Genomic DNA, 12,446 nt, shown 5'->3' on the forward strand with positions numbered 1-12,446 from the left:
ACCAGGGTGCTGTGGCCCCCTGGGGTGCCTTGAATGATGCTCAGGGGTGCCTCGGGCAACGCTGGCCCCTGACCCTCTTTCCTTCCCTCCTTCCTCTGATGCCCTCTGGGTTCGAATTCCCACTCAGCCATGAAGCTCACTGGGTGCCCTTGGAGTCAGCCCCACCTACCTCGCAAGGTCGTTGTGAGGAGGAAATGGGGAAGAGGAAAACCATGCAAGCCACCTTGAGATCATTAGAAAATCAAGGTGGTATATCAATATAACGTAAGGTAACGTGGGTGGTGCTGTGCTCTAAACTACTGAGCCTCTTGGGCTTGCCGATTGGAAGGTCAGCAGTTCGAATCCCCACGATGGGGTGAGCTCCCGTTGCTCTGTCCCAACTCCTGTCCACCTAGAAGTTTGAAAGCACACCAGTACAAGTAGATAAATAGGTACCACTGTGGCAACAGTGTTTCCATGCACTCTGGCTTCCATCACGGTGTCCCATTACACCAGAAGCAGTTTAGTCCTGCTGGCCACATGACCCAGAAAGCTGTCTGTGGACAAACGCCGGCTCCCTCGGCCTGAAAGTGAGATGAGTGCTGCAACCCCAGAGTCGCCTTTGACTGGACTTAACCACCCAGGGGTCCTTTACTTTTTAGCTTTATCTTTGTTATAAGAAAAAAACCTGCTCCTTTTACCTTATAGGGTATCCAAGAGCCCGTCAAGAGTCCCTAAGTGGGTTCCTTATTGGTAGAAGAAAATAACAGAGGCCAAGCAGAGAATATTGAGAAGCAAAGTGGCTAGTAAGCCTGATCTTTATTGAACTGTTGCAACAGTTTCCCCATTCACCACACACAGGAGGAAGAACCCTGAACAATGGTGCACAAGCCCTTATATAGACTTTTGAAATTGCCCACCCTGTGGCCCAAGACCACCCCCAAAAACATTGTTACAGAAGGAGGCGGTCGGGCTCCAGCAGAAATCCTGCCTGCCAGGATACCTGACAATGGTCACTGACTGCATTACCTGGGCAGCCTGGCCATTCTTTTGTGATGGTCCATACTTCAGTTCCTGAATGCAGGTCACAGGCTCACCCCATTTATACACAAATACACCCTTCAGACAGGATCTGTAAGCACAAAGACAATGGGGAGGCTGCCATTTGCCTCCCTTACTGCAGAGGAATATTTGAGGTCATTGAATCAGAATGGCCTCAGGATTGTTCTCCTGTACTATTTCAGAGACGTGGTTTATATGTACTCATGTATGTTTTTGCCGTGTACATTTATGAACACGTGTTTTATAGATCTGAGACCTTAGAATTCTTATAGTACCTTTTATATAAATATACTAAATTAAAAACCAAAATGAATGGAGAGCTTCCATATTCGGGGGGGGGGTGTACCTCTCAATACCTGGGGGTGGGGAGAGGACAACAGGAGAGGGGCTGCAGCCTGAATGGGTGAGCCAAGTCTTGTGCAGGAACTCAGAAGAAGGGGCCGCTGCCTTCAGATGCTCCAACGGCCCCCTTGGAAATCCAGAGGGTCTGCTGCAGTTGACACCATAGAATGGTAGAGCTGGAAGGGTTCCCGGGGGTCATCTAGTCCACCGGGGGAGGGGTCCCTTGGCCTATGGCTTTCTTGCAGCAGGCGGGAGGGAAGAATTCTGCTTCCTCTCCCATTCAGCATTTCTGCCCATGCACTGTTGTATATTAAACAGGGACTTTTCCAGATTGTCTCTTAACAAAAGGAATCGATGGTGGGTCTGGTGCAGAAGTGAGCTTGCTCCTCTTCAGCTACATAACTGAAGAGGAATATTCCTAGGAAGCTGCCATGGACAGAGTCAGTCCGGTGACCCATTGACCTCAGCATCACCTGCACTGACCGGCAGCAGCTCTCCAGGGGTTCGGATGGGGGACACACACATTGCTAGCCCCCCGAGATGCTGCCCAGGACAGAAGACCTGCATGCAAAGCAGATGGTCCAATCCTGCGCTATGGAGACCCCTAGCCTGCCTGGAAGGATGTGGGGCTGGTCTCCTTTTGGGAATGGGGCTGCAGGAAGAAGGAGGTGAAAGGAAGATGCAGCCCAGCTGCAGGCGGAACAGCAGGGGCTTCCCAATTCTGAGAGAGGAGCCTCCCCTCTCTGGAGGGGCCAGGTGGGCCCAGGTCCAAGTGTGTGTGTGTGGGGGGTTGCCATGGTGACAAGGGGATCGGGTGCTTAAGGCGCCTGTTCAGACGCTGCAACAGGGTGGCCCCCCAGCAAGGCCCGGAGCAGCCCGTGGTGCCAGGTGAGCAAGTGGCCCTCCTTTTTGGGACAGAGGAGGGCAGGGATGGGCATGGGGGGCAGCTAGTCAAAAGATGCAAAGAGCGAGATGGCTGGATCTGACCCAAGGTCCATCTGGGCCAGCGCCTGGAAACCCTACCTCCCCCAGCAGGCAACCCATTTTGTGGGGTCCAATGGAGGAAGCAGGGGACTGGGTGGGGGGCATGGCTGGGAGGGGGCAGTTGTCAGCAGGAGGGGCACCTTCCCTGGGGAGCCACATTCTGGGGGAAGGAGGCCAGGATTGGCCCCCAAGGCCTGGGGTGTCCCACCCATCTAGTAGGACTTGGAATCTAGGAGAAAATTCTTGGAATGGCCTTGCCAGGGGCTCAGGGACGAACTCACCTTTCCCCGAGTCCTTCTCTTTGCAGTTCTGCTACGGTTCCACATCCCTTCCCAGGGGTGAGCATTGGAGAAAACAAGAACAGGGACTGGACCCTTCAGACCTGCCCCCTGCTGCCCGGGCTCTTTGCCCCCAACTCTGCACTCTCTGATGCAGAGAAGCCCTCTCCTCACGAGGAACTGACAGCCTGACTTTTGCACTTCAGCTGCTGGGGGATGAACAGCGCTACCTCCTGGGGGTCAGCCAGAGCTGCCAGGCAGCTGAGCTCAGGGGGCTCTGAACTCTGAAGTACCTACTCCAAGCAGTAGCTGGCCCAAGGCATTCTGGTGAGTGATGGGTGGTGTGAGGGACCCCCACGGGGAGGGAGGGGCTTTGGGGAAGGGGTTGTGTATCCCCTGGAGAGGAGGACTCTGCCGGCTTAGGGCATGGGGCTGCCATTCCCCAGGAAAGCCAAGCCTGGCTTAGGGGTCAGAGCCATCCTACAGAGGCCCCCAGAAAGACATGACTTTCCCCCTCTCTTCTCTTCCAGGACATCTTGGGGCCCTTGGAGCACTGGGGGATTGCTGCTTGACCCTTGACCTGGACTTGGAGGCCCTCCTCCAGCTGAGGTGAGTGGGGTCCTTGGGATGGATGGGGTTGCGGGGGTGGGGTGGGGTGGGTGGGGGGCAGAACTCCAGGGGGAGCTCCAGGTGGGGAAAAGCAGGCAGGAGGGAGAAGGGGCAAGGGAGACGGGGAGGGGGCAACGTCTAACCCTCTCCCCTTCATCTCTGCAGCATCATGAGGCCAAAGTATAATGGTGAGATGCTCAGCGCCATCCTTCACGGGACCCTGGAGGCTGTTCTTGGGGGCCCACAAAAGGAGGAGGACAGAGAGGTATGTCCTTGGTCTGGACTTCCCTTCTTCTTCTTCCTCAAACACATGCACTCAACTTTTCTCTCTTTTCCTGCAGGAACTGAAGTGGCGCTTCCGGCTCCTGCTGGGGAGTCTCCTGATGGAAGCCCCCAGTCCTGGCACCCTCCTCCAGTTGCTCAGTGTAAGTGTCCCCCCAACTTGCTTGGGGCTTGGGCCCTTGAGCCTGCCCTGCTGCTTTGGCCCCAACTGCCCCCAACTGTGACGCTCTTTCCTCCCACAGGACTGCCGAGGATACTCCCTTGGCAAAACTGGGGAGGCTCAAACACTAGTGGCTGGCTGCATTTCTCTGCTTCTGGCCGTGGCGCGGAGATTCCCCCAACTCAGAGTAAGTCCCTCACCTTCTTCTCTTCATTTGTCTGGTTGCTTCCATCCCCGAAAGAGCACATCCCCCAGCGACCTTTATTGCAGATGATGCTCTGTGTGTCCCTGGGAGCCAGGATGAGGCCAGAGGCTTTTCCTGCCCCCTTTCCTGCTGCTGCTGCTGCCCTTCCACCTCTGCCCAGGAGGCTGCAGGGCCCAGGGAGGTCCTCTGGGACAAGGGATTGGGCCCATGGCAGAGGGAGGCCTGTCCTTCCATTCTCTTGCACGCATTCAGGGTGGATTTCGTAGTATCATCTGACCCGGATTTTTCTTTGCAGATGACAGTAATTCAGCCAGACCTGGCCTGCTTCTGGAGGAGACCCAAAGAAGGTGAGCCCCACACCTTGGAGACAGCGAACTCCCTTGTCCCTTGTTTGCTTGAAGGTCCGTTCTTCCCAGGTTTTCTTGCTGGGATCCTGCAGCACCTGCTCCCTGTCTGGCAGGCCTTTCACACCTGGCCTGGGAGGGCAGCGCCTGGACCGACTCTCATTTCCATTCTCTTCCATCCAGATGACATCATCATCAAAGACATGTATTCAGTGCAGACCTCGGGCTCCGCTGGACACCAGAGAGAGGCCACTGGGTAAGGAGGAAGGTGGTTTTTCTCCATTTGGTCTCATTCGGTTGGTTTTCATACCTATCTCTGGGTTCTTTTCATCTTTTTTGGGGGGCGGGACCAGAGGAGGGGCAAGGGTCCAGAGGAGGGGAGATGTATAGGATCACCAAATTCTTGTCCACTTGCGAAGACTTCTGAATCTGCAGCTCCTGGAACTCAAAGTGAAAATCTAGAGCCCGGTCAGAGGAATGAGAACCGATTGGTGAAAAGAGGAAAAAGAACTGGAGTCCTCCAAGCAGTAGATGGCCCAAGCCATTCTGGTGAGTGAGGATCCAAGAGGACGGAGAGCAGCCCTCTTTGACTGATGAAACTCCCTTGTTAGAAGGAGATGGCATTTCTCTGGCTAAAGAGGAAGTGTAGAGATGCCAAGATCCACAGGATGGTCCTGAGAAGATTCCCTCGTTGGAAGGAGACGAAATCTCTCGGACTAAAGGAGGGCTGTACAAATATAAAGATCAACGAGGAGAGCAGAAATGCAAGGAGACCCTGGAGGCACGGAGAAGACAGCTCTGCGACTGTTGGGAGAATATGAAAGGGAGGAAGAACGGCAAAATTCCAGGTATATGGATACTATCCCTAAAATATTGCTGAAGGAACCTGCTGGCTCTATTTGGATATCCCAGTTGGCCAAAGAGGCACCCATCCAGAGTGGCTTTCGTTGTATCATCTGACCTGGATTTTTCTTTCCTCTGCAGAAGACAGTAGTTCAGCCGGAGCTGGCCTGCTTCTGGCCAAGTCCAAAAGGTGAGCCCCACACCTTGGGGACAGCAACTCACTTGTCCCTTGTTTGCTTGAAGGTCTGTACCCAAGACTCACCTCTCAGGTCTTCTTGCTGGGAGTCCTGCAGGACCTGCTCCCTGCCTGGCAGGCCTTTCCCACCTGGTGTTCCTGAAGAGGATCAGCACAGAGAGGTCTGTCCTTTGCCTGGACTTGTCTTGGCAAGGCTCTTGCAGAATTCCAGTCAGGACTCAACCTCTCTTCTCTCTTCTTTTTCCACGGGAACTGAAGCGGCACTTCCAGCGCCTGCTGGGGGGTCTCCACTTTGGACGTGGGCAGCGCAATCGTCCACACAACTTTCCAGGCCATCCTAGAAGAAAAGAATAAGGAGGACAGAGAGGCATGAACTTAGTCTTGACTTCTCTTGACTTTTCTTGACCCAGGTCATTGAGAGTTGCCAGGAAGTTGCGCTGAGCGGCTTCAGGGCCATTCAGACCTCCAAGCATCTGGGCGCAGAGGCCATTCTGGTTGTGTGAGGGACCCCCGCAGGGAGGTGGGTGGGTGGGAGGGTCAGGGATGGGCAAGCCAAGCTTGGAGTTTGGGGTTGGAGCCATCATCCTGACTTTTCTCCTCCGTTCTCTTCCAGGACCTCCGTGATGATTTTAACAAGTGCCCCCTAATCCTTGACTTGGCCCTGGAGGCCCTTTTCCAACGGAGGTGTGTCTTTTGAATGGACGTGGTTGTGGTGGAGAGCAGGCAGGAGGGGCAAGGGGGACTCAGAGGAGGCAGCTTATAAGTCTCTCCCCTCCATCTCTCCAGCTTCATGAGGCCAAACCTCTCCTCCGACCTCTGCAGTGCAATAGTCCCCAGGACGTTTGAGGTACTCCTGGATGAAGGAAAGGAGGTGGACAGGAAGATTTGTCATTAATTTAAACTTCTCCTGACATGGCTCTTTCTTCTTCCTCACACATTTCCACAATTGCACTCAGGACTCAAAATCTCTTCTCTCTTTCCCTCCTTGCCCTCTGTGAACCTGCTGCCTTGAACATGGGCGTCTGCCACAGGAACTGAAATGGCACTTCCACCATCTGCTTTGACAGAGATGGAAAGGAGGGAGAGGGGCAGTGTGCCTTGTCCTTTTACCAGGTCTGGAAAGGCCACGCCCATCCACTAGTCACAGGAGCAGGAAGTTTCGACTGGCTGGACTGAACATTCCCTTGCATGTCCACTCTAGCAAAACAAGGAATGTTGTATTTGACTGCTCCCAGTGGATTACATCCCACAGCTGCCCCCCTCCCAAGGGATCCCTCTACTTTTCACAAGCCCCCTTAGAGAATCCCTCCCCTACCTTTTCCTTTGTGCCAAGGATGGAAGACAAAGGCTCCCTCCCCAAGGAATGTGGAGCCTGCAACCCAAAAGGGGAGGCCTGTTTCTGGTGCTGAGCAAAAGGGGGTGAGTCAGGCCAGGCCCAGGGGAGGCTGATCTGTCGGGGCAGATGGGGCATCCCCCCCCCCAAGCTCAGGCTGCCCTCGGCCAGCTCCTACTTGCCTGACCTCTTGTCATGAGCTGGTTGGACACAGAGGAATGGGGGGGACCAGCTGGGGAACCATCAAGGGAAGAAGGCTCACAGGCTGGGAAGCAATGGTGGGACAATGATCAGTAGTCAGAGGGAGAAGAGGGAAAGGACTGGGAAGAGGAGGTGTCAGAAGCTGAAGAGGGAACAGGGCTTAGTGAGCAGGGAGAGGCTGTGGCAGAGAGCAGTGCAGACTCAGAGGCTGAAGCAGGGGAGGAAGGAGGCAGAGAGGAGGGAAGCAGTGAAGAGTCAATGGTGTCTTCCCCCTTGTGCTGGTCCCGTGGGTTACCTGAGAGGCGAGGTCCAAGGTCAAAGATGCAACATGGAGGCAGTCAGTAGTAGCTGAAGCTGGGTGCAGGGCAGGGAGTCAGGTGAAGTCAGGAACAGGCTTGCAAGCAGGAAGCTAGGGCAGGGCAGGAGCTCAGGCAGGAACTAGCTTCCGCAACCTGGGACTGGGTTGGCCGGCTTTTACCTGCCACGAGGCATACGGCGGCCACGATCCTCAGGTGACTCGCCTCTCCTGGCCTGGAGGCGAGCACTCCTCTTGCGAGAACTTAGTTCCCTCCGCCTCTCTGCCCTGAGCCTCTGCAGCTCAGGAGAGGCTGGAGGGTTACCGGACCCAGAGGCAACCTCACCTTCCTCTGACGGGGCTGAGAGTGGAGCACCTGCAGGCAATGGGTCCTCCATCACCTCAGGAGCCAGAGCAGACTCAGCTGGAGCCTGCACCTGAGGACCCAGCACAGGTGAGGACCCTTCAGGCTGATGCCCCAGCCCCGGCTCAGCTGGTTCTGGAGGCGGGGAATCCTGTGCAGGCTGGGATTCCTCAGGTTCAGCATCTGAGTCTGAATCCCAGGCCATCGCACCTCTCCTGCTGTGGCAAGCTCCCTTCCACTGGGTCTCCAAGAACCAGAAAAGGAATGAAATGGGAGGAGCGAAGGCAGACTGGATGTAGGCGGAGTGTCCTGAATGCACCAGCTCCCAGGGTAGATTTACAGGCAGCTGGAAAAAGCAGGCAGTAAGAGAGGGTTAAATGCAAGACTGGATGAGCATAGCTGAGAGTCGGCTCCCCAACCCTTAGGAATGCCAACTGATAACAGCTCTGATGGCAGCCAGCCAGCAGTTTGTCAGCCAACCAACCAGTGAAGTTCCAACTACAGAGACTGAAATCAGTCATAGCACAGAGTGCGGGAACGACCACGGAAGTTCATTGTCCGGAAATGAGGAGGGGGGGGGGAGCTGACCCCCTTAGTCCAAGGTCCAGGAGTATAGGGGGTCTTCAAGACAGAACATGTCACAAGAGAGGACTGGGCTGCTTTTGGCTCCACTGGAAGAAGCCTCCTTGGTAGGGACATCTTTGATTTATGGATGGACGGCTGTGCTTGCTGCTCCAGTCGAACTCTGTTTGTTTTTTACAATAAATCTCCTTTCCAATTAACCAGGCTCGTTTGTTATCAACACTCCCTGACACGCAGTCTCGGATTGCTTGGCAAAAGCACAGGAGAGGAGGGGAGTTGGATGGCTGAACGTTCGGCCTCAGCAACCGTCAGTCTCGGCTATTGTCAGAAGGATTCCAATTCATGGCCGCTTCCACCGCACACCTGAACACCCCTCTCTCCCCTCAGAAAGAGAGGGGCTGATTTGGGAAGGTGAGGAGATGATGGGGGGGGTGGCTCACCCCAGGACATAAAAGAAGCCTCTGGCAAAGGGAAGACTGGAAGCAAGATAGATGTCCCACATGGAGGCCCAGCAAACACTCTGCAAAATGGAACATGGGGCTTTTCCTAGGATGGGGAACCGGATTCTCTCCTCCTCCTCCTCCTCTTCTTCTTCCTCCTCCTCTTCCTCTTCTTCTTATTCCTCTTCCTCCTCCTCTTCCTCCAACCTCCATCCTCCTCTTCCTCCTCCTCCTCTTCCTCTTCTTCTTCTTCTTCTTCCTCCTCCTCTTCCTCCATCCTCCTCTTCCTCCATCCTCCTCTTCCTCTTCCTCCATCCTCCATCCTCCTCTTCTTCCTCCTCCTCCTCCTCCTTCCTCCTCAAGGGCCTAAAATCCCAGGAGCAGCACCTGGGCGGGCGAGTGAGGGGGCTGACAGACCAGTCCTGGTCTCCCCATGGCCTCCTCCTTCCCTTCCCACCCTTTTCTCCCTCTCTTTCCTTCCAGGTCCCCTCTAGGAGGCCTGCCAGGAGAGGGAACGTCAGCCCCATGGAGAGGCAAATGGAATCTAGCAGCGCCCCAAGCGACTCTCCCCCCTCCGCTGCCTGCCAGCCCCACATTATTAATGAATTGCCTGTTTATTTGTGACCTGCTCTGGTGACCCATGAATCGATGGATGAGCCTCCGGGGAACTCTGGGGTCACGCGCTGCCTTCAGCCCGGCCAGGGGATGGAGACTCCCGGGAGACGAAAGAGGCCTTGGATGCTTGATGCGGGTCTCTGGCTAAGGAAGGCCCAAATTCCGGATGGAGTTTGGTACATGGCGGCCTGGAGCATATTATTATTATTATTATTATTATTATTATTATTATTATTATCCAAGTGGCTTTGTTCTGCAATGCTTCTGAATCTCAGTTGCTGGAAACCCTGGGAGGAGAGCATTGCTTCCATGATCAGAACCTGCTAGCGGGTTTCCCACTGGGGCATCTGGTTGGCCACTGGGAGAAGAGGAGGCTGGACTAGATGAGCCCCCTGTGGCCTGATCCAGCGGCCTCTTCCCATGCTCTTCAACAGCACTTTTGGGGCGCAGAGCCAGTGTTGGCCGCAGTGCAGCCCAGTGGTGCTGGCTCCCAGACACACTACCTCCCTATATTTGGGAAGATGTGACGGCCTGCAGCTGCGCTCAGGAGACGGCTTGGTGGGCAGCGGCCGAGGCAGACGGCCACCCCCTCGCCCCCGACACGCTCCCTTTCCGGCCCAACGTGCCCCGGGTGCTTTTGAGGGTGCCAAGGAGAAGTGTGGCATTTGGAACCGTGGAGCAGCTGCCTGCCTTGCCCTGGGTCCCCCATGCCCACGTGGCCCACTTCTGTCCCTGGAGTCTCCTTTGGTATTTACCAAGCAGGCTTGGCAGGGGCTCCTTGCCACTCAGGGCACGGAGAAAGCTTTAAGCCTTCCCTTCCCGCCTATCGGGTTTCTGCCCCACTGACAGAGGCAGCACATTCATTCCTGGGCGGGGGGAGAGGAGTTCCCCTCCTGCCTTTTCCCACCCCCCATACCCATGAAAGCCCCCCAGGGGGCAGAAGGAGGGACTCTCCCTTCCATCCTCCGAGAGCCTCCAGCCAAAATGGGAGGCAAGAGGCAGGAAGCCTGGAGAGGAGCAGAGGAGGTTTTTGCCTTATTCTGAGTCGGGGCCCTGGGCCCCCCACCTCAGGGCTGCCTAGGGTTTTGTGGGGGCACTCTTGGGTTCCATAAACTCCCCACCTAGAAAAAGCATTATTCAGGACAGTGGTTTGCAAGACCCACCGATTCAGAACGGTGACAATAATTGCACATTTATTAAAAATCCATAGAATTGCAGAATTGGGTCCTCTAGCCCGACACCCCTGCAGTGCAGGAAGAATATTTAGTTGAATTAATTCCACAAAGTGGAATTGATCCAGCAATGCAGCTTTTGAAAATCTGCTAGTCATTTACACCTCCTGCTGCCCCCTTGCCTTGTACTGCCCCCCCCAAGGACCCCCCCCCCGAAGAAGCGCCACTCCCTTTGGAGTCCACTGGCCTAGACTTGGGGTTTCAGGAAGGAGAGATTCCCAGTCTTATCTGGAGACGCTGCCAGGGATACTGGGATGGCTTAATCAGCAGAACAAGAGACACAATCTCAAGGTTGTGGGTTAGAGACCTGTGTTGGGCAAAAGAGTCCTGCATCGCAGGGGGTTGGTCTAGATGACCCTCAGGGTCCCTTCCAACTCTCCAGATTCAGCCTGGAGCCTTCTGCATGCAGTGGCATAGCATGGGTTGCCAGCGGCCGGGGCCGTGCGGAGGTGGGTGGGGTGGAGGGAAACAGACATGAGTGCGCATGAGCATTCAACTGTCTAATGGCGTCTGGGTCACCCAGGAGATTGCAGCCACAGAGATAAGAAAAGAGGAGTCATTCCATTGTCTGGAGAGGTCGCTTCCTGGTTCGCATGGAGAAGTCGTTTTCAATGGTGCCCGGCGACGGAAACATGCAGCCCTGGGTCCTGACATTTTTGTGCCCCAGAGAATCTTGTGCCTGGGGCAACCACCCCTGAGGCCCACCCCACGCTATGCCACTGTCTGCCTGCAGTGTGGGTGCTCTGCTCACAGAGCCCCAACCCTGGACTGGTTTTCCTTTTGCACCAGGTCACTGGGGTGGGGCAGCTGCATTGCTGCAGAATCCAGGGGGCAGTGGGGGGCTTCCTTGAAAGCTCCTCCTCCCTGCTTTCTGGATGTGGGAAGGAAGTGAAGATGCCAGGGAGAAGGACCCTGGCATGGAAAGGCCCTTTGCCCGGTGCTTAGGTGTGTGTTGGCACATCTCATCAGGTCCTTTGCAGAATAAAGCAGCTGCAAACTCCCTGAGGATGGGAGGAGCTGCCTCTTCTGCTGCAGCCATCAGGGCCCAAGAGGCTTGGTTTTTTGAACAGTCACAGATGTCCCGGGGGGGGGGGGGGACTGAGGCATGCATTTGCATATAATTTGCATTTGCTAAAGTATATGCATAGATCCAGGTGTAGGTTTCAAATGTCACGGAAGGCCAAGCAGCTCTTTCCCTATCCAATTATCCACAGGTGATTCTTTTTTTAAAAAAAGAAATAATATTGGTTCCTCTTCCATTTGTTTGACCCCGACTAAATCCCCAGCAGCTCCTGCTCAAAAGCAATTCAATTCCCCTTCTGGGCCCCAAAATTCATGTCTAGATCAAGTCAAATTAATTTCATTTCTCCAGATTTAATTCTTCCAGCACCTACCTTCCTTCCTTCCTTCCTTCCTTCCTTCCTTCCTTCCTTCCTTCCTTCCTTCCTTCCTTCCTTCCTTCCTTCCTTCCTTCCACTGCTTGATTGTCAGAAAACTTCTAAGGGGCTTATAAAAACACAATCCTTTCATTTTCACTCAAATTCATTCCCCACCCAGCAGCACTTGGGGGAAGATTTGTCCCCCATTCCTCACCCCCCCACCCCGGAATGGTTCACACATGCTGAGATTCCTGCATTGCAGGGGGTTGGGCTAGATGACCCTCGGGTTCCCTTCCGCCTCTACACTTCTAGGATTCCATGCTCCCTCCCTGACTGTGCAAGATGCCGGGGTCTCCAAAGGCTCGAGTCCCCGTCCCGTGGGGCTGGCCCCCTAGAAACCGACACCCTGCCTGGGGCATGCCTTGCCCTCAGCTGCTAATCCCGTCTGCCTTGACGCTGCCCAGGGTATCGTCTTGCCGCTGATCCCTGCTTACCGAGCAAATTGCTGAGATGGCCACGGCCGCCCTGAGCCCCCGACGGCCCGTCTCGGGTTCGAGGCACCTGCTGTCTCAAGGCGGCCAAGGAACTTGTCCCAGGGGCCGCCCGGCACGCTTGCCTGCAGCCAGCAGGGAGGTCAGCAAGCAGCTGGCAGGTCCCATCCAGGGAAGGAGCTCAGCTCCAAAGCTCGGCTTCCCAGCTGAGCGGCTGCTGGCGCCCAGCA

The 12,446-nt window shown here is 55.2% G+C and overlaps 1 protein-coding gene across 2 annotated transcripts; it reads left to right on the plus strand.

Annotated features, from left to right (window-relative positions):
- The first annotated feature begins 697 nt into the window (after nucleotides 1–697).
- On the plus strand, nucleotides 698–6,001 carry LOC309370369 (uncharacterized protein). Of its 2 annotated transcripts, XM_081912020.1 has the most exons (7): nucleotides 734–3,254; nucleotides 3,420–3,519; nucleotides 3,596–3,679; nucleotides 3,779–3,883; nucleotides 4,197–4,248; nucleotides 4,429–4,501; nucleotides 5,898–6,001. In XM_081912020.1, exons 1-7 carry the CDS (start codon nucleotides 3,148–3,150, stop codon nucleotides 5,929–5,931), a joined length of 555 nt encoding a protein of 184 aa, XP_081768146.1. In that variant the 5' UTR covers nucleotides 734–3,147; the 3' UTR covers nucleotides 5,932–6,001. The 2 variants fall into 2 exon arrangements, with proteins under 2 accessions (XP_081768145.1, XP_081768146.1); XM_081912019.1 differs by having other exon boundaries at nucleotides 698–3,254; nucleotides 4,197–4,501; nucleotides 5,230–6,001.
- Nucleotides 6,002–12,446: the final 6,445 nt, after the last annotated feature.

Source organism: Podarcis melisellensis (assembly GCF_964234715.1).
Source record: "Podarcis melisellensis genome assembly, chromosome: 5".
NCBI lineage: Eukaryota > Metazoa > Chordata > Lepidosauria > Squamata > Lacertidae > Podarcis > Podarcis melisellensis.